Below are 20022 nucleotides of genomic sequence, written 5' to 3' on the forward strand. Positions count from 1 at the left end.
CATCAGATAAATTAATAAATAACATCAAGCCATACTTAATTATACACAGCTGTTGTGCCATAGGTGCTGGTCCTCATGATGTATTTATGACACCTGATTTTGTACCATCACAAAATATAGATGATCCTCATTAAATTTTTGTTGAAATTTAGAAACTAATTAATTTCAGGCAATGCTATTACTACAAAGTAAATTGTGAGAATGTGTCCATATGTCACTGTTAACAATGGGGAAGAGCCCAGAAACTGAGACAAAACTCTTTACTCTGCATTTAGTTAAAGTGTTCATGAAACCTAGGAGCTTTCATAGTAAAAATATGCTCGGTTCCAAGCTTACTAAGATTTTTACATTTACTTGATAAATTGTTGTGGCTCTATAAGAGACTAAAAACAAATTCAATAAGGACATTGTGCTTCTTATTCATATTGAGTAAATGCTGGAACAAAAGTTGTGTGTCAATATATCTGATACACCACATTCCACAAACATTTTCCATTACTTCATTGATTCCTTGTAGTTTTTGGCCATTGACCAAGTGAGTGAAGACAGCCAGATGAGGACCACATCGGCAAAGGCTGGCTATGAGGGGGGTTGAGTGTAGGCAGGGAAATACTGTAGCTACCGGCTGTAGTGAACTCATGGTGTGGCACTCTGACATTGTCATTGTGACTAGAGTGGTGCCAGAGGATACACGCAGGGTGTCAATGTGAAGAAGTGGCCAGCAGGCAGGATGCTTATGGTTGGAGGCAGAGTCTGATTGTGGCCCAGGGACAGTGTGGAGAGAGGTGCTGGTATGAGGGAATAACAGTGACAGCTGTGAGTTTCAGAACTGTGGGACAAACAGCATCAGCTGTTGCTACTCTGCCTAATATTGGGGCCAAACAATTTCTGCTGCCCCCATGGATGGTGTCTGTATAAATGCTGTTGCTGCACCTCACACTGGTAAGCAATACACAAAATAATCTGATCTTAGGAAATATCTTCCAGTGCCATGGAAATGTATGGCTCAGGGGATGCCACAGAATATTCTACATGCACAGAACTGAGTTTAACATAATGGTGCAGTAAGAAACCAAACTAAATTACTTCATGAGGGTGTGATGAAGAGTTTGGTTTTCCAATGCAAAAAAATATCCCTTTGAATTGTGGTGTGGGCTGAAAGTTGGTAAATACATCCAAAGTGAAATGGCTGTAGTGGTTTCACCAAGGTTGCACATCAGACCCTGACAGAAATTGTATCTGCACCATATGGTACGTAATGGTTTTATTAAATAGCTTCTTGTTGTGGAATAATCAAGGATAACGTAACATTGTGGACGCCAGTTTCTTCCACATTCCTAGTAAATTATCGAATGAGTAAATATCTCATTTTCTTATTCACTGTATGTATTATGACTGCCTCTATAGTCTAGGATGTGGTGTTGTCAGCTGAGATCCAAAGTACCTTCTTCCCAGTCGGGTCAGACCATACCAAGTAGTCAAAGAAAAAACTAATCGGTTGCTTGACCATTGCAGAAAAATTTTATATTTCCTGGGTGAATTCCCCAATGTTTAGTAATCACAAAAACACTTTTAAAAAAAATTGTTGTTTATTATTTTGAAATGGCAGCCATATTTGTTCCAGGCCGCATACATTTTTCCATATTTTCAAGTGTCTACATTTTTTACAATTATTCAGTAGTGGATTGTTCTAAGCCTTTCAGATAAAATGCATTTAGTTCAACACACTCTGGGCTACAAATTAACATCATTATCACTTAGCTGAATCTATTCTTTAATATATTTTTAATAGTTCAAAGTCATCAGCCACAAATTTAAAAAAACTCAATTTTTGAACAGTAGTTTTCCAAAGAAAGATTAATTTCTCAGATTTAATATTTTTTCTGCTATTACACTGTATTATACAGTATCAGTGGTGAGCAGCTTACACTTAAAAACACGCTATTAAAAAAAAATGGATTTTTTTTTTTCCATTTTGTAACCTGCAATATCTTTGTTGGGGGACCAGATAAAAATCTGAATTTCACGGTTAATACAACTTTGATATTCATTTGGAAGTTATGGGAAAACAATTACAGACACGACTCAAAAATACATTTCTTAACATCTGCGATACCTAGGCTTATGGAATAAAATATATGAGTTGTTGTTGTTGTGTTCTTCAGTCCTGAGACTGGTTTGATGCAGCTCTCCATGCTACTCTATCCTGTGCAAGGTTCATCTCCCAGTACCTACTGCAATCTACATCCTTCTGAATCTGTTTAGTGTATTCATCTCTTCGTCTCCCTCTATGATTGTTACTGTCCACACTGCCCTCCAATACTAAATTGGTGATCTCTTGATGCCTCACAATATGCCCCACCAACCGATCCCTTCTCCTAGTCAAGTTGTGCCACAAATTTCTCTTCTCTCCAATTCTGTTCAATACTTCCTCATTAGTTATGTGATCTACCCATCTAATCTTCAGCATTCTTCTGTAGCACCACATTTCGAAAGCTTCTATTCTCTTCTTGTCTAAGCTGTTTATCGTCCACGTTTCACTTCCATACATGGCTACACTCCATACACATACTTTCAGAAACGACTTCCTGACACTTAAATCTATACTCGATGTTAACAAATTTCTCTTCTTCAGAAACGCTTTCCTTGCCATTTACAGTCTACATTTTATATCCTCTCTACTTCAACCATCATCAGTTATTTTGCTCCCCAGATAGCAAAACTCATTTACTATTTTAAGCCTCTCATTGCCTAATCTGATTCCTGCAGCATCACCCGATTTAATTCGACTACATTACATTAGCCTCATTTTGCTTCTGTAGATGTCTATCATCTTTTCAAGACACTGCCCATACCGTTCAGCTGCTCTTCCATGCCCTTTGCTGTCTCTGACAGAATTACAATGTCATCGGCAAACCTCAAAGTTTTTATTTCTTCTCCATGGGTTTTAATTCCTACTCCAAATTTTTCTTTTGTTTCCTTTACTGCTTGCTCAATATACAGATTGAATAACATCGTGGATAGGCTACAACCCTGTCTCACTCCCTTCTCGACCACTGCTTCCCTTTCATGTCCATCAACTCTTATAACTGCCATCTGGTTTCTGTACAAATTGTAAATAGCCTTTCGCTCCCTGTATTTCACCCCTGCCACCTTCTGAATTTGAAAGAGAGTATTCCAGTCAACATTGTTAAAAGCTTTCTCTAAGTCTACAAATGCTAAAAATGTAGGTTTGCCTTTCCTTAATCTATTTTCTATGATAATCCGTAGGGTCAGTATTGCCTCACGTGTTCCAACATTTCTACGGAATCCAAACTGATCTTCCCTGAGGTCAGCTTCTACCAGTTTTTCCATTCGTCTGTAAAGAATTCGTGTTAGTATTTTGCAGCTGTGGTTTATTAAACTGATAGTTCGGTAATTTTCACATCTGTCAACACCTTCTTTCTTTGGGATTGGAATTGTTACATTATTCTTGAAGTCTGAGGGTATTTCGACTGCCTCATACCTCTTGCTCACTAGATGGTAGAGTTTTGTTAGGCCTGGCTCTCCCACAGGTGTCAGTAGTTCTAATGGAATGTTGTCTACACCCGGGGCCTTGTTTCAACTTACGTCTTTCAGTGCTCTGTCAAACTCTTCACACAGTATCATATCTCCTATTTCATCTTCGTCTACATTCTCTTCCATTTCTATAATATTGTCCTCAAGAACATAGCCCTTGTATAGACCCTCTATATACTCCTTCCATCTTTCTGCTTTCCCTTCTTTACTCAGAACTGGGCTTCTATCTGAGCTCTTGATATTCATGCAAGTGGTTCTCTTTTCTTCAAAGGTCTCTTTAATTTTCCTGTAGGCAGTATCAACCTTACCGCTAGTGATATGCGCCTCTACATCCTTACATTTGTCCTCCAGCCGTCCTTGCTTAGCCATTTTGCCCTTCCCGTCGATCTCATTTTTGAGATGTTTGTATTCCTTTTTGCCTGCTTCATTTACTGCATTCTTATATTTTCTCCTTTCATCAATTAAATTCAATATCTCTTCTGTTACCCAAGGATTTCTACTAGCCCTCATCTTTTTACCTACATGATCCTCTGCTACCTTCACTATTTCATCTCTCAAAGCTGCCCATTCTTCTTCTTCTTCTTCTTCTACTGTATTTGTTTCCCCCATTCTTGTCAATTGTTTCCTAATGCTCTCCCTGAAGCTCTCTACAACCTCTGGTTCTCGCAGTTTATCCAGGTCCCATCTCCTCAAATTCCCACCTTTTTGCAGTTTCTTCAGTTTTAATCTACAGTTCATAACCAGTAGATTGTGGTCAGAGTCCATATCTGGCTCTGTAAATGTCCTACAGTTTAAAACCTGGTTCCTGAATCTCTGTCTTACCATTATATAATCTATCTAAGACCTTCCAGTATCTCCAGGCTTACAGTTTTGCAGTGTAAATTCTGATTCTTCACACTCCATCTGATTTGCAAACAAATGATAAAGATGCTTCTTGCAGTCTTACAATTATGCATTTTAATTAATCACTTACATCATATTAAACAAATATATTGTGTCAAGAATGAATTTTCACACTGCAGTGGAGTGTGGGCTAATATAAAACTTCCTGGCAGGTTACAACTGTGCGCCGGACTGAGACTTGAATTTGGGACCTTTGCCGTTTGCAATCAGATACTCTTCTGTCTGAGCTACCCAAGCATGAGCTGTCGTCGCAGCTTTACTTCCACCAGTACCTCATGGAGGTACTGGAGGAGATGAGATACTGGCAGATGTAGAGCTGTGAGGCCAAGCCATGAGTCGTGCTTGGGTAGCTCAGTCACAAGAGAACTTGCCCACAAAAGGCAAAGGTCCTGAGTTTGACTCTTGGTCCAGGCCACAGTTTTAATCTGCCAGGATGTTTCAAATAAATTGTATTTACACTGGACATTTTGTACCTTGAGTTTCTTATCGTGCACTGGAACAATTTCACAGGACACTGGAAAAACTGAATCATACTCCAAAATTATAAAATGCATCTTATGTAAGTTTTTTCATCAACCATGCCACCCACATGACTGATGCCTGTTGTGACAAACATACAGAATCTCTCAAGCACTGATTGTCAGTGGCAGATGTGATTCTTCAACCAATAGCAGGGAAACCTCTCTTTCCAGGTCATCCAGTTTGAGAGCCAATTTATTTTGGGCCACGTCACCTCAGACAAAACTGAATATAATTATGGGGTAGCTGCACTTAATGAGCAAGTGGCTGTGGAAGTAAGATGACATAGCTTTGCTACCTAACACTGAAAAATACACCACTATCAAATATGAGCTTCTTTGAGTCGGAAGTTAAGCAACGTTTATTGATCTACACTAAAATCTCTGCAGTTGTGCACTGTCTCAACTACTTGGTCATTTTCACATGCTGTTGGATGGCGAAATTAACAGTGAAATTGTGCAGAAAATTGGCTGTCATGCTTGTCTGCAGATGCAGTAATCACATATGTTGGTGACCTTGACACTCTTGCTCAAACTGCTGACTGAGTAGTCAAGCTATATCCACCAGCAGGTGTTGCCAACATCTCTGCCAGCACAGATACTTCCCCAGAAGCACTACAAGCACAAGTAACTGAAATATCTAACCAAGTCACGGCAGTACAAATACTGAGTTCCACACGTGCATCTCAGTGGCAATGCTCTTCCAGCAGAAATAGTTCAACCGCCGGGAAGAATATCTGCTGGTATCCTGTGCCACATACTGAATACTTTGTTATGCACATTCATGGTAAGACTGTTTTCTTCACAGTCAACCTGTCTTTGTAGCATATACCAGTGTGCACTGGAAGCCACACCGAAGACCACTTTTGCACCTCATTCAGACTTTATGAATGTGTTCAAATCTCATTTGGATTGTGCAGTACCACCCAGACTTTCCTGCACTTTATAAATGAAGTAACTAGAGAATTAAGAGTTCTGTTATGTCTACATTGTTGACTGGGTTGTGATGTCATCCAGTGGGGTAGAGTGTCTAGCATACCTACAGTGACTGTTCACTAGACTACAAGGACATACCTTAGTGTTTTGGGGTAATGGAAGAAAAATTCTTAGGGTATGCTTCACGAGGAATCCTGCCACCTCAATACGGAGTGGAAGATATTTCACAGTTTACTAGTCCATTACAATATGGGAATTATGCTGTTTCTTGGGCTTGACACACTTTTATTGATGTTTTGTTTTTGTTGTCGTGCATTGTTGGCAGCACTCTCAATGAGCTGTTAAAAGATTTACCTAAATCTGGAGACACAATACAGTGGACTGATGAAAAGAAAGCATTCTTGGCTACTTGTGCAGAGCCTGCATTGTTCGCTCATCCTCTTCCTGGTGCACATCTTGCAATGCGGTGGACACATCATCAACTGCAACTATAACTGTGTTACAACAATGTGTGCAACATAACTGACAACCTTTAACTTTCTTCAGCAAAAAATTATCACCTTCACAAACAAATTGGCCAACTGATAGCCACGAGCTTTTTGCAGCATATGCCTCAATCAGAAAGCATAGGCACATGCTTGAAAGTAGACATTTTACACTTCTCACAAACCATTAGCCACTTGGTTTGTGCCAGAAACCAGAAAAGGCTTCATTGCACCAACTGTGGCATTTTGGCTTCATTTCACAATTTACTGTGAATGTTGATAATATTGGTGGCGAGTGGAATGGACCATTAAAGGCACTAACACTGACGCCATCTCAAAGGAACTGGACTTTGTAGCATTTGCCAACACCCAGAAAGGAAACAGCAAACTTAACATATGTCTTCAAACTAAGTCACGCTTACAGCTCCAACATATTCAGATACTGAGCTCAAACATAGCACTAGACTGTGACATATCAGCGCAATAAATGTGACCGTTCATTATGGCAGTTTTTCACAAACAAGCCACCTTCTTCACCCAATACCACATCCTTCAGCAATATTTTGACTGTCTATCATCACACTGTCAAATCGTGGATATACTACCAAAGATCCTCGCCACCCATCCTAAAGAACTATTCTGTCCTCCAACCAACCTTCACAACCTCCTAGTTCATCCCTATGCCAGTCCCAATGCCTGTGCAAGACTAGGCGCAAGACTTGACCAGTCCACCCTCCCAGCACTTCCTATTCCAGTCCTATTACAGGCTTTTCCTACAGCATCAGAGGCTGGGCCATCTGTGAAAGCAGCCATGTCATATATCAGATCCGCTGTCTTCATTGCTCAGCTTTTTTTTTTTATGTTGGTATGACTACAAACCAAGTGTCACCTCAGGGCTCAGGGCTCTTTCGTGAGTAGGTGCTTGGCTACCACAAGGCCCCAGCCTTTGCAGCACTACTTCCTTTTCTGTGTTGCAAGCTTATACTTCCAGTATCTCTTTCTCCTCTGCCTTTCCATCAGATGGTCTTTCTGGTGTAGATCCTACTTGGACCTGGTACATGATTTAGAACCCTGGATTTCCTTTTCACTTCTGGCAGTCTCTACACCCTCTCATTAATAAATACATGGTCCAGATGTGGACCTGCCACCATATTTCCAAATTATTCAGATGTATAGATCATGCAACAAATGTTGCCCAATGTAATTTCTGTTCCACCTTTGTGCCTTTCCACTTAGCACCCTTCCTTTCCAACAAGATAGTATGCCCGAAACCAAGTACAGTAGCCACTCCATTGTGGTGGGGCCGTCAAGTACCTGTATGGTGGTAGTCTCCTGATCACACAGGAATCACACTGTTGGTTCCTGAGCTGATACCTCCTAGTGTGTGCCAAGGAGTATGTGCCCATCATGAATGGGGTACAGGGACTCCGAGCATGGATTACAGGCCAGGTAGCTGTTGCTGAACTTGAGGCATCCATGGGAGAGCCCCCATTTGGAGTGGATAGCACTATGGCAGATGACTTGCATATGAAATGGATGGAGCTTTCTCCCTGGCAATCACATGGCCCCAGCAGTCTCTTTCAAAGGAAATAACTCATTCAACACAGAGAAATACGAACCCAAAATGTTTCCTGCCCTGGCTACATCATTCTCCACATAGCCTTTATTCTTTGTAGAGACTGTAGAGGACAAGTTAGGGGAACTTGCAGCCATCTCCAAAATAAAGAGTGGGCCAGTTTTGATTAAAACAGCATCCCCTGCCAAGTTGTGGGCATTGCTTGCTTGTCAGAAGCTGGATAACATTCCAGTGATTGTCACTCTGGATAATCGTGTAATGCAGCCTGATGATGAGCTACGCACCAGTTTGGAGCGACGGGGTGTACACTTTGTTGTGTCCATAGGGGGCAAAGGATAATAAAGTTGGTACTGGGACCTACACCTTGGCCTTTAAGGGCAATTCATTGTCTGAAAAGGTCAAGGTGACTGTATAATGCTGCTACGTGAAACTGTGTCCCTCCCTCCTTCCTCTTGTACGTGGTGATTCAAGTGTTTGAAATTTGGGCGCACACTCACTCTTGTTGCGATGCCAAAACAGTCCGTAGGGATTGCGGATGACAGTTATATGCCAACATACCTTCTGATCTTCCCCCCATCTGCGTCAACTGTGAAGAGCACCGTTCTCCCTACTCATGAGATTGCACTGCCTTTCAGAGAGACAAAAAGAAAAAAATACAAGAATATGTGACTCTGGACTGAGTGACTTACCAAGAGGCCAAGAAAAAGTATGACCGTCTACATCCTGTGCGCTTGACAATGTCATACTCTACAACTATGACATCATCACCCTCTCTGTCAATGGTACTTTTCTCCATCATGCATCCTACAGTGAGCCCTCAGGGCTGCTCAACCGTGCCTGCCCCCCTGATGGTTGGGAGCTCTCCTACTGCTGCTTCTCCCACACTCACTTTGAGATCACTGGCTTCCCACCCACTGAGGATGCTGATCTCCATCCCTCAGGCGGAGGTGCATCATCCTCGTCTGGCTTCTTGAGGCAGGAAGGGATCTATAGGGACACTCCTACAAGATATCTGCTGGTCTGCAGCTGGATATCAGCCAGTGGTTGAAGGATCCACAGGCTGCTGGTTGTAGGACTTAACAACGTTCTTCAGCCCCTGAAGTTTTTTGGAGAGGTCCTCCCAATTATGCAAGCCCCCTAAACAAAGGACAAAAAGCAATCCTCCAAGATTAAGGAATTTACAGTAGCCCCCTCACCACTGTATCCCACATGTTCTGCTTCTGTTGTGGCAGCGGCGGCAGCAGCAGCTGCAGCAGCAGTAGTGATCTCAGTGACTCTCGAGGCTCCAGATCACAGCACACAACCTGTCTCAGAGTGGCAGCAGGTGACCCTGGGCATAAGTTGCCTCAATTGTCCCTTCATGCCCTTACAGTATATCAACAGCATGATTCTCCAGTGGAATTGTAGCAGTTTTTTTTTCACCATGTGGCTGAGCTGTGGCATCTCGTATGCTCACCTGCTTTCTTCGTTGCCTTCAAGAAACTTGGTTTCCAGCAACGCTGACCCCTGCCTTTCATGGCAACCAGGGATATTTTAAGAATCATGCCAATTACAATAGGGTGTCAGCTGAAGTACTCACATTTGTTCTGAACTCTATACATAGAGAATGTGTGCCTCTTCACGCAACTTTCAAGGCTGTGGCTGTTCGGGTAAGGATATTTCAGGATTTTTCTGTCTGTAATGTTTATCTCTCTACCGATGTTGTAGTGCCTCAGAACATATTGTCTGCATTGGTTTCTCTGCTTCCCCCACGTTCCTAAATTTGGCCAACTTCAATGCCCATAACCGTTTGTGGGATGGAACCACGTTCACAGGCCATGGTAAAGATGTTGAAAACTACTGACAGATCTCAACCCTTGTCTCTTGAATACTGGTGCCTCCACACACTTCATTGTGGCATGTGGTACTTAATCGGCCATTGATCTTTCTATTTGCAGCCCTGTTTTCTTCCCCCCTTTTATCTACTGTGTGGTAGCGACTACTTCCCAATCTTCCTGTCCCACCTAGATTGGCTCTCCACAATGCCAACTGAAATGCTTTAACCTCCACTATCGTTCTGAGCTCCCCACTAAATGAGGCATTGATGAGGCTGCCCAGAATGTGACTGGAGCCATTCTATCAGCAGCCGATTTAGTGGTCCCCTATTCTTCAGGACAGCCTAACCCACCGCCCACCCCCTCCCCGTCGGGAGGGGTAGTTCCCTGGTGGACCTCAGAAATCACCGAAGCAATTAGAGATCGTAGGTGGGCTCTCCATCACAATAAGCAGCATCCATCAGTTGAACATCTCATTGGCTTTAAATGGCCTGATGCACAGGTCTGCCACTCAATAAAACAACAGAAGCAAGAATGCTGGGAATGGTATGTATCAACCATTGGACCACTCTGTGGATTAGAAGTTCTCTGCAGGTGTACTTGGTATTTCCTTGAACAGTGCTGTTTTTACTGATGCAGATGCCATAGCTGAACATTTTGCTCTGCATTATACTCAAGCCTGTGTGTCTAGGAACTATATTCCTGCTTTCTGTGTCCTTAAACAGTGGATTGAGTGATTGCACTTACCTTGCACTACACACCACCTGGAGCCCTAAAATGCTCCATTGAGTGAGCGAGATTTCTTCAGTGCCCAACCCTAGTGCCCTTATATGGCTCCATGACCAGAGCACATCCGCAACCAAAAGCTCAAACACCTATCAGTGGATTGTCAATATCATCTCCTTACCATCATTAATAGCATCTGGAGTGATGCTGAGCTCACATCTGAATGGTGGAGAGCACCACTGTCCCAGTGCTGAAATTGGGTAAGCATCGCTCAGAGGTGGACAACTATCACCCAGTTAGTCTCACCATTGTCCTGTGTAAGTTGCTCACACACATGGTGAGCTGGTGGCGTTGTTGGCTCCTTGAGTGTCGGGCCTTCTGGATCTGTCCCAGGACAGTTTACACCAAGGCTGTTCCTCTACTGATAATTTGGTTTTCCCAGAGTCTGCTGCCCATCCAGCTTTTGACCAACATACACACCTTATTGCTGTCTTCTTCAACCTACAGAAGGCTTGTGACATCACATCCTGAATACCTCACATGAGTGGGGTCTCTGGGGCTCACTTACAGTTTTTGTCCAGATCATCTTGTTCCACCATATTTTCCACGTTGAAGTTGATGCTTCCCACAGTACACCTCATATCCAAGATCATCTTGTTGCACCATATTTTCCATGTTCAAGTTGATGCTTCCCACAGTACCCCCTGCCCCCCATATCCAAGAGAATGAGGCCCACAGGGCTCCATATTGTGTGTCCTTCTCTTTATTGTGGCCTTCAATGGTCTAGCAGCAGCTGTAGGGTCTTCAGTATCACCCTATTTGTATGCTGTCGATTTTTGCTTTTACTATTGCTCTTGTAGAGTGGGTGTTGTGAATGCCAATTGCTGGGAGTTATTCGAAAAGTGCAGTCATGGGCCCCCACTCACAGCTTTCAGTTTTCTGCTGCGAGGACTCATGTCGTGCACTTTGGTCACCATCATATTGTTCATCCACAACCAGAACTTTACCTCAACGACCAGTTACTCAATGTGGTGTAGACTTACCACATTTTGGGGCTGGTGTTCGATGCCCATCTGACATGGATTCCCCATCTTCGCCAACTTAATCAAAGGTGCTGGCTACACTTTAATACATTTCACTGCCTCAATTATCCCAGCTGGGGTGCAGAACACATTAACCTTTTTGCAGCTTTGCTAAGACCTGACTATGTCCCGTCTAGATTATGGGAGTCTGGCATATGTTTTTCGCACCACCCCTTGGCATTGCGGTCACTGGACCTGATATACCACGTTGGAGTCCAACTTGCAACAGGAGCCTTTCGAACCAGCCCTACAAACAGCCTACTCATGGAGGCTTGTGTCCCTTCACTACAGATCAGCAACTACTACTCAGTTATGCTATACATGTCTGTAGCTCCCCTAAGCATCCAAACTACCATGTCCTTTCCTAATAGGAAAACAGAGACCCAGAACTGGGGTCAGATTGCAGTTCAATTAAAAATGTCTCTGCTCTGAACTCCAACTGTACGCTGACCAGTGCTGTTCCGCCACCTGTTCCTGGCTGTCCTAGAAGCATTTCCAGGTTTGGAAGGGGTATAAACTGATGTCTAAATGGTCGATGGATGAATGGGTTTTACATACACACATGTAAGGTGCAGTGAACAATGCTCCTTGCCAAATGGATGCAGTGTCTTCACAGCTGAATTGATGGCCATCATACGAGCCTTAGCAAGCTTGTTCTTGCACCAGCAAGATGCTTCTAATCTGCAGCGACTCCTGAGCAGCTTTCAGGCTTTAGACCAATGCTACCCTTGTCACCCATTAGTCATGACTATCAAGAATCTTCCTTCAGACATTCTTCAAGCTGGGTGGTCAGTCTTTGTGTGGACACCTGGACATAATCGGATCTCTGGGAATGAACATGCTGACTGCTTGCAAATTTGGCTACCAGTATGCTGATTTTGGAGATGGGGGTCCCAGAACTGGACCTTTGATCAACTGTTGATTGTTTGAAACTCTGAATGGTTCACCCTGGACTCTCCAAGCAAACTGAGGGCAATTAAGGAGACCATGACCACGTGTCTTTCTTCCATTCATGCTTCTTGCAGGGAATCCACTTACTTTGTCGGCTACACATTGGCACTACTTGGCTGACCCACAGCCACATTCTCCAATGTGAAGACCCTCCTTACTGCCATCTACATCTATACTCCACTAGCCACCAAGCTGTGTGTGGCGGAGGGCATTATTCACGCCAAGGTCATTTCTGTTCCATTCTGACCAGAGCAGCCTAAAGTAGTGGTCATGTACGTATGAATGCTTGTGTGAGGTTTTCTTTTCTGATGAAGGCTTTGTCCAAAAGCTTATTTGTAACAGTCGTTTCTTCGTGCCTGTCTGCAACTCACCGTGTCATGTTTACAGTGAGTGACAATTATCCTGTCATGGTATTGTAGATGTAAAAGTAATGTAACGTGTGCGTGCGTGTGCGCACGTGCTTGCACGTCTACGTGGATAATTGTGAACTACAATCCGAAAGGTTCAGGATTAAATCCTCGGCTGGACCTAGCGCTTATCGCTTCTCACATCTGTTGCAATGATTTGTGTATGTAAAAATTCAAAGTAGGCACTTTGGTTTACTGTCCATGAAAACTGCAGATCCCACTGTAACAAGTGGAGCTGACAGAAGGCAAGGTACTATAGAACCACATTTAGTAAAGCATTTACATTCTAATGCCTTTGTAACACAGGAGAACATTGAAATCAGTACTTTTGATTTGTCTACCTGAATTGTGGTTTTTTACTTGCCTGACTAAATGATTGGCAATGGCCTTGCTGCAGTGGATACACCGGTTCCCGTGAGATCACTGAAGTTAAGCACTGTCGCGTGTGGTCTGCACTTGGATGGGTGACCATCCAGGCCGCCATGCGCTGTTTCTGGGTCCAAATTGATAAATGAACAGCCGGCTGTCAGCAGAAATACCAATTGAGGATCCAAAGGATAATCAGGTTGCCACTAGTGCCTTCACCTTAACCTTTTAGGGTGATACGTTGCCCGAGAAGGTCAAAGTGATGGTCTACCTGTGTGATGTAAAGCCCTATGTCCCTCCCCCAATGTGGTGCTTTAAGTGCTGGAAGTTTGGCCATATGTCTTCCCGCTGTACTTCCAGTGTCACATGCTGAGACTCTGGACGCACATCACATCCCAATACTCCATGTGCCCTGCCTTCCATCTGTGTCAACTGCGGAGGGCACCATTCGCCATGCTCACCTGACTGCAGGATCCTACAGAAAGAAAGGAAAATAATGGAGTACAAGACCCTGGACAGACTGACCTACACTGAGGCTAAAAGAAAATTTGAACACCTGCATCGTCTTACGCTGCCGCTACAACAGTTTTGGCACCATTAGCTCCGCCAACCCAGGTCGCCTCTCAGAGCCGGAAGACTACACCTGCCCCCTTGATGGTGGGGGGCATTTCCCTCCCTGTTGCTACTTTGGGAGCAACACACCCCCAACCATCAGGGACATCCGTTCCCACTTCTAAGCCGGAGAAGCGTAAGTTTTCTTCGGCTTCTCTCACTAGGAAGCGGTCCCTTGGGTCACTCCCTTCCCAGGTTTCTTATAGTAGGAAAGATGACACCCGCCAGGGGCTGAAGAGCCCAAAAGCAGCTGCTCATAGGGTTTCACACTCATCCTCAGTCCCGGAGACTGAGCCAGAGAAGTCCTCCCAGCCAAGGAAACTCAAGGAGCAGCGTGATAAATCCAAAAAGAAAACCCCTAAAATCAAGGAAATTGCGGTGGCACCTACACCACCGCTACCTACAAGCTCTGTGGCTGAGGATCAGGTGGAGATTTTGGCGTCCACTGAGGACCTAGACCTCGCCAGATCCTCAGACACAATGAATATAGACTGCTCAGGCAATAAATCGGTGGCAGCAGGTGACTCTGAGGCGTAAACTGCCTCACTGAATGTTCCATGCCTTCCCAGTCTCAAAATGTCGTCTTCCAGTGGAATTGCGGCGGTTTTTTCCACGACCTGGCTGAGCTACGGCAACTGTCAAGCTTTACACCTGCTATCTGCATTGCCCTCCAGGAAACCTGGTTCCCAGCAGTACGATCTCCTGCCCTCCGTGGCTATAAGGGATATTACAGGAACCATAGTGACTATAATCGAGTGTCAGGTGGAGTTTCTGTTTATGTCCTAAACTCGGTCTGTAGTGAAACTGTGCCCCTTCAAGCCCTTCTTGAAACTGTGGCTGTCAGAATCAGGATGACGCAGGATATAACTGTCTGCAATATATATCTTCCTCCAGATGGTGCAGTACCCCTGAATGTTTTAGCTTCACTGATTGACCAACTCCTTAACCTTTCTTCTTCTGGGAGATTTTAATGGCCATAACCCCTTGTGGGGTGGTACCATGTGTACTGGCTGAGGTAGAGATGTCAAAACTTTACTGTCACAATACGACCTCAGCCTCTTAAATACTGGGGCCGTCACACGTTTCAGTGTGGCTCATGGTAGTTACTCGGCCATTGATTTATCAATTTTTAGCCCAGAACTTCTCCCATCTATCCACTGGAGAGCACATGACGACCTGTGTGGTAGTGACCTCTTCCCCATCTTCCTGTCACTGCCCCGGCATCAGGCCCTCGGATGCCAGCTCAGATGGGCTTTAAACAAGGCGGACTGGGAAACTTTCATCTCTGCTGTCACTATTGAATCTGCCCCACACGGTAACATTTATGTGATGGTTGAGCGGGTGATTACAACAATTGTTTCTGCGGCAGAAAACATGATCCCTCGCTCTGTGGGGTGCCCGAGGCGTAAGGCAGTCCCTTGGTGGTCGCCAGAAGTTGCTGAAGCAAATAAGGAGCGTCGGCGATATCTACAGCGGCATAAGCGGCACTCTTCCCTGGAACACCTCATAGCCTTCAAACAGCTCCGTGCCCACGTTCGCCAACTTATCAAATGACGGAAGCAAGAGTGTTGGGAGAGATGAGTCTCTACCATTGGGTGCTATATGTCACCTTCCCAAGTCTCTTCGTGTACCAGACCCCAACAGGTGTTCCCGGTGTTGCCATAAATAGTATGTTATCTACCGACACAAACACTTTTGTCGAGCACTTTGCTCGAGCCTCTGTGTTGGAGAATTGCCCCCAGCCTTTCGCACACTCACAGTGGCTGGAAGGGAATGTCCCCTCATTCATTACATGCTGCAGTGAATCTTATAACGCCCCATTTACAGAGTGGGAGTTCCTCAGTGCCCTTGCACATTGCCCCGACACAGCCAGATGATTAAACATCTCTCATCTGACTACAAGCAACATCTTCTCGTCATCTTCAACCAGATCTGGTGCGAAGGCGTCTTTGCATCGCAATGGTGGGAGAGTGCCATCATTCCGGTGCTCAAACCTGGTAAAAACCCACTTCATGTGGATAGCTAACGGCCCATCAGCCTCACCAACGTTCTTTGTAAGCTGCTGGAATGTATGGTACGTCGGCGGTTGGGTTCGGTCCTGGAGTCACGTGGTTTGCTGGCTCTATGTCAGGGCGGCTTCCACCACTCATAATCTTGTGTCCATCGAGTGTGCCATCCGAATAGCCTTTTCCAGACTGCAACATCTGATTACTGCCTTTTTTGACATACTTAAAGCATAAGACACGACTTGGCGACATCATATCCTTGCCACATTGTATGAGTGGGGTCTCCGGGGACCACTCCCGATTTATATCCGAAACTTCCTGTCACTCCATACTTTCCATGTCCAAGTTGGTGACACGCATAGTTCCATCCATATCCAGGAGAATGGAGTCCCGCAGGGCTCAGTGTTGAGGGTCTCTCTATTTTTAGTGGCCATTAACGGTCTAGCAGCAGCTGTTGGGTCCTCCGTCTCACCTTCTCTGTATGCAGATGACTTCTGCATTTCGCACTGCTGCTCCAGTACTTTTGTTGCTGAGCGGTGTCCCCAGGGAGCGATCCACAAGGCATAGTCATGGGCTCTAGCCCACGGCTTCGTCATTAGCCGCAGAGTCGTGTGTGATGCACTTCTGTCAGCATCGTACCATTCATCCGGAACCCACACTTTACCTTGATGACGATCCACTCACTGTAGTGGAGACACATCAATTCCTAGGACTGGTTTTCAATGCTCGATTGACTTGGCTCCCTCATCTTCGTCAGCTTAAGCAGAAGTGCTGGCAGCACCTCAATGCCCTCTGTTGCCTGAGCAACATCAATTGGGGTGCAGATCGCTCCACGCTGCTGCAGCTCTACAGATTCCTTGTCCAATCCTGAATTGACTATGGGAGTGTGGTTTATGGTTTGGCACCGCGTTCAGCATTGCATTTACTCAACCCTATGCGCCACTGTGGGGTTCGATTAGCGACAGGAACTTTTAGGACGAGTCCGGTGACCAGCGTACCTGCATTGTGTCTCTCCACTGCAGATCATACATGCACAACTGCTCACTAGTTATGCCGCACACATTCATAGTTCCCCGGAGCATCCGAATTACCATCTTCTTTTCCCGCCCACGGCTGTCCATCACCCACATCAGCGGCTCAGATCGGGGCTAACGATTGCGGTTCGCGTGTGGTCCCCTCTCTCCGAACTGGAGTCCTTCCCTTTACCAACTCTTCTTGTGGTCCGCTCACGTACGCCTCCATGGTGTACGCCTTGGCCACAGCTTTGTCTGGACCTTTTGCATGGCTCTAAGGACTCTGTTAACCCTGCTGCTCTCTGCTGTCACTTCCTCTCGATTCTTGACATGTTCCTGGGCTCTGAAGTGGTTTACACCGACGGCTCAATGGCTGATGGTCACGTAGGCTTTGCATATGTTCATGGAGGACATATTGAGCAGCACTCCTTGCCAGTTGGGTGCAGTGTTTTGACTGCAGAGCTGGCGGCCATATCTCGTGCTCTTGAGTATGTCTGCTCATGCCCTGGCGAGTCTATTCTCCTGTGTACTGACTCATTGAGCAGCCTACAAGCTGTCAACCAGTGCTACCCTTGCCACTCTCTGGTAGCGTCCATTCAGGAGTCCATCTATGCCCTGGAACAATCCCCCATTCCGTTGTGTTTGTGTGTACCCCAGGACACGTCGGAATCTGCGGCAACGAACTTGGCAACAGGCTGGCCAAACAGGTGACGTGGAAACTGCTTCTGGAGATAGGCATCTCCGAAGCTGACCTGCATTCTGTCTTACACCGCAGGGTTTTCTGGCTTTAGGAGGCGGAATGGCATAACAGCATGCACAACAAACTGTATGTCATTAAGGAGACTATGAATGTGTCGCAGTCTTTCATGCAGGCCTCTCGCAGGGAATCAGTTGTCCTCTGCTGGCTCCACATTGGCCACACGTGGCTAACGCATGGTTATCTACTCCGTTGCAAGGACCCAACTCAGTGTCACTGTGGCTCCCACGTGACAAGTCATCCACCTCTCGCTGGACTGCCCACTTTTAACTGCTCTGCAGCACACGCTTAACTTTCCCAGCACCCTGCCTTCGGTGTTGGGTGACAATGCCTCCACAGCCGCTTTAGTTTTAAGTTTTATCTGTGAGTGTGGGTTTTATACTTCTTTGTAGGTTTTAGCGCATGTCCTTTGTCCGTCTGTGTCCTCCACCCTAGTGCTTTTAGGGTGGAGGTTCTAATGTGTTGCAGAGTGGCTGGCTTTCTCTTTTTATTCTCTTGGTTGGCCAGCCACTGTAATCTGCTTTCATGTTTTACTCTCTTCTGTTTCTAGCACCTCTGTGTTGTTTTCTTGTCCTGTTTTGTTCCTTTTAGTGATCGTTGCCTTCCCTTCGTTCTTGTGGCTTTTCCTTTCTTTCCGTTTTCCGTTTTGTGTTATATGTTTTGTTGGTTTTATTCTCACACTTGTGGCATTGTTTTATTAGGAACAAGGGACCGATGACATCGTAGTGTGGTCCCTTATCCCGCCTTCCAACCAGTCAGTCAGTCAGTCAGTCAGTCAGTGCATGTAACACGGCATAAAATGTATCCTTATGATTGTACTTGACTGTACTGGTGGACACAGCTTGGCTTCTGCTCCACATGAAATGAAATCCAATGACTCTCAAGCAAACTTGGAAGAATACATGGTGTAATGTTCACATAAGATGTATGCTTACGATGAAAACAGTATAGACTATATTTCTCAACATACATACTTTACTTAAAATATCCATATAGTATTACTGTACCTTCTCTATATTATACCGAGTAACAACATTGCATGATAGTACACTCACTGTGAAATCTAAGAGAGTGAGTTCTTGTCTCTCTTTATGTCTATCTTTGGTTAATATGTGCTTTATCGTATGCAACATTTAAATTAATGGATGTTTCTGTCTTGTGCATTACAGGTTGAATTCCCAGAAGCACGAATATATGAGGAAACTTTGAACATTTTATTGTATGAGAACCGTACAGGACCTGATCAAGAGCTAATGCAGGCTACATCCACAAGAGGAGCAGTTGCAGGAATGTCCTCCTACACAAGTGATGAAGAAGAAGAAAGGTCGGGTCTAGCAAGACTTCGCTCAAATAAGCAGAATATCATCTAGCGGTAGCTACCAGCTTGTCACCACAAGAAGGGTCGCAGGCTGCATTAACCCATGAAACTGTCATACACGAGCTTGAGAAAATGCTTGATTATGCAGATAATGCAATGTGTCTAATATTTCAGTAACTTATTACTAATTTCATTGTTGCTGAAATAGCTGAAATGTCATTACAGGTATTATGTATGTGTCTGGTGTCTAAAAATTATCATATGGACGATGAGCTGACTATCGAAGTTTACAAATCAAGATACTATTTAAACTGTAATCCTTTATTCACATCCTTAGGTATATTTAAGAGACTGTAATTAGTTGCTCATATCTATACTACCCTGTGACTGTGTGGAACATTACCTGTGAATGGTCTTCCAATTAAAGTATGACTTTGTACCCCTGACTGAAAAGTATTCTCCTGTACCCCGTTTTAAGGGTCCTTGACCATATTGATTTGCTCATGGAACCAGAATTGAATGCATTTATTCTGTTGTTGATGATGTGCACATAGGAAGATGTTTGTAATTTTAATATACATTACTTATAACCAAATTGTTGTGAAGCAGTCAGCTGTTTGAAATTGCTTTGTGTTTGTATGCTGTGTCAGTTTTGTGCCTAAACTTTGTTACTCATGGCTGCATTAAAACAATTATTATTAAGTGTTCTCAGTTGTATGTTTTCATTGCTGTGCTGTGTGTGTGTTTGTGTGTGTGTGTGTGTGTGTGTGTGTGTGTGTGTGAGTGTGTGTGAGAGAGAGAGAGAGAGAGAGAGAGAGAGAGAATATATGACTACTTCCTTCATGTACAATATGGAAATATCATGACGTTTAATCATATTGGTACAAAATGTTATACCAGGTGAGTGGAAGAGAAGAGTGTATTCGAGCAGAGCCACAGTATTTTTCTTTTACCTGTAACTATTTTCTTCTCTAAAAGTTTGCTAAGTTTTTAC

The 20022-nt window shown here is 44.4% G+C and overlaps 1 protein-coding gene across 1 annotated transcript in view; it reads left to right on the plus strand.

The window, feature by feature from the left end:
* The window catches only part of LOC124548452 (BTB/POZ domain-containing adapter for CUL3-mediated RhoA degradation protein 3), a 101446-nt gene extending 81711 nt beyond the window's left edge, over positions 1–19735 (plus strand). The window contains exon 5 of the mRNA XM_047125176.1: positions 18880–19735. Coding sequence (XP_046981132.1) covers positions 18880–19080 — 201 coding nt within the window. The 3' untranslated portion in view covers positions 19081–19735. The remainder of the gene's footprint in view (positions 1–18879) is intronic.
* Positions 19736–20022: the final 287 nt, after the last annotated feature.

Source organism: Schistocerca americana, chromosome 1 (genome assembly GCF_021461395.2).
Source record: "Schistocerca americana isolate TAMUIC-IGC-003095 chromosome 1, iqSchAmer2.1, whole genome shotgun sequence".
NCBI lineage: Eukaryota > Metazoa > Arthropoda > Insecta > Orthoptera > Acrididae > Schistocerca > Schistocerca americana.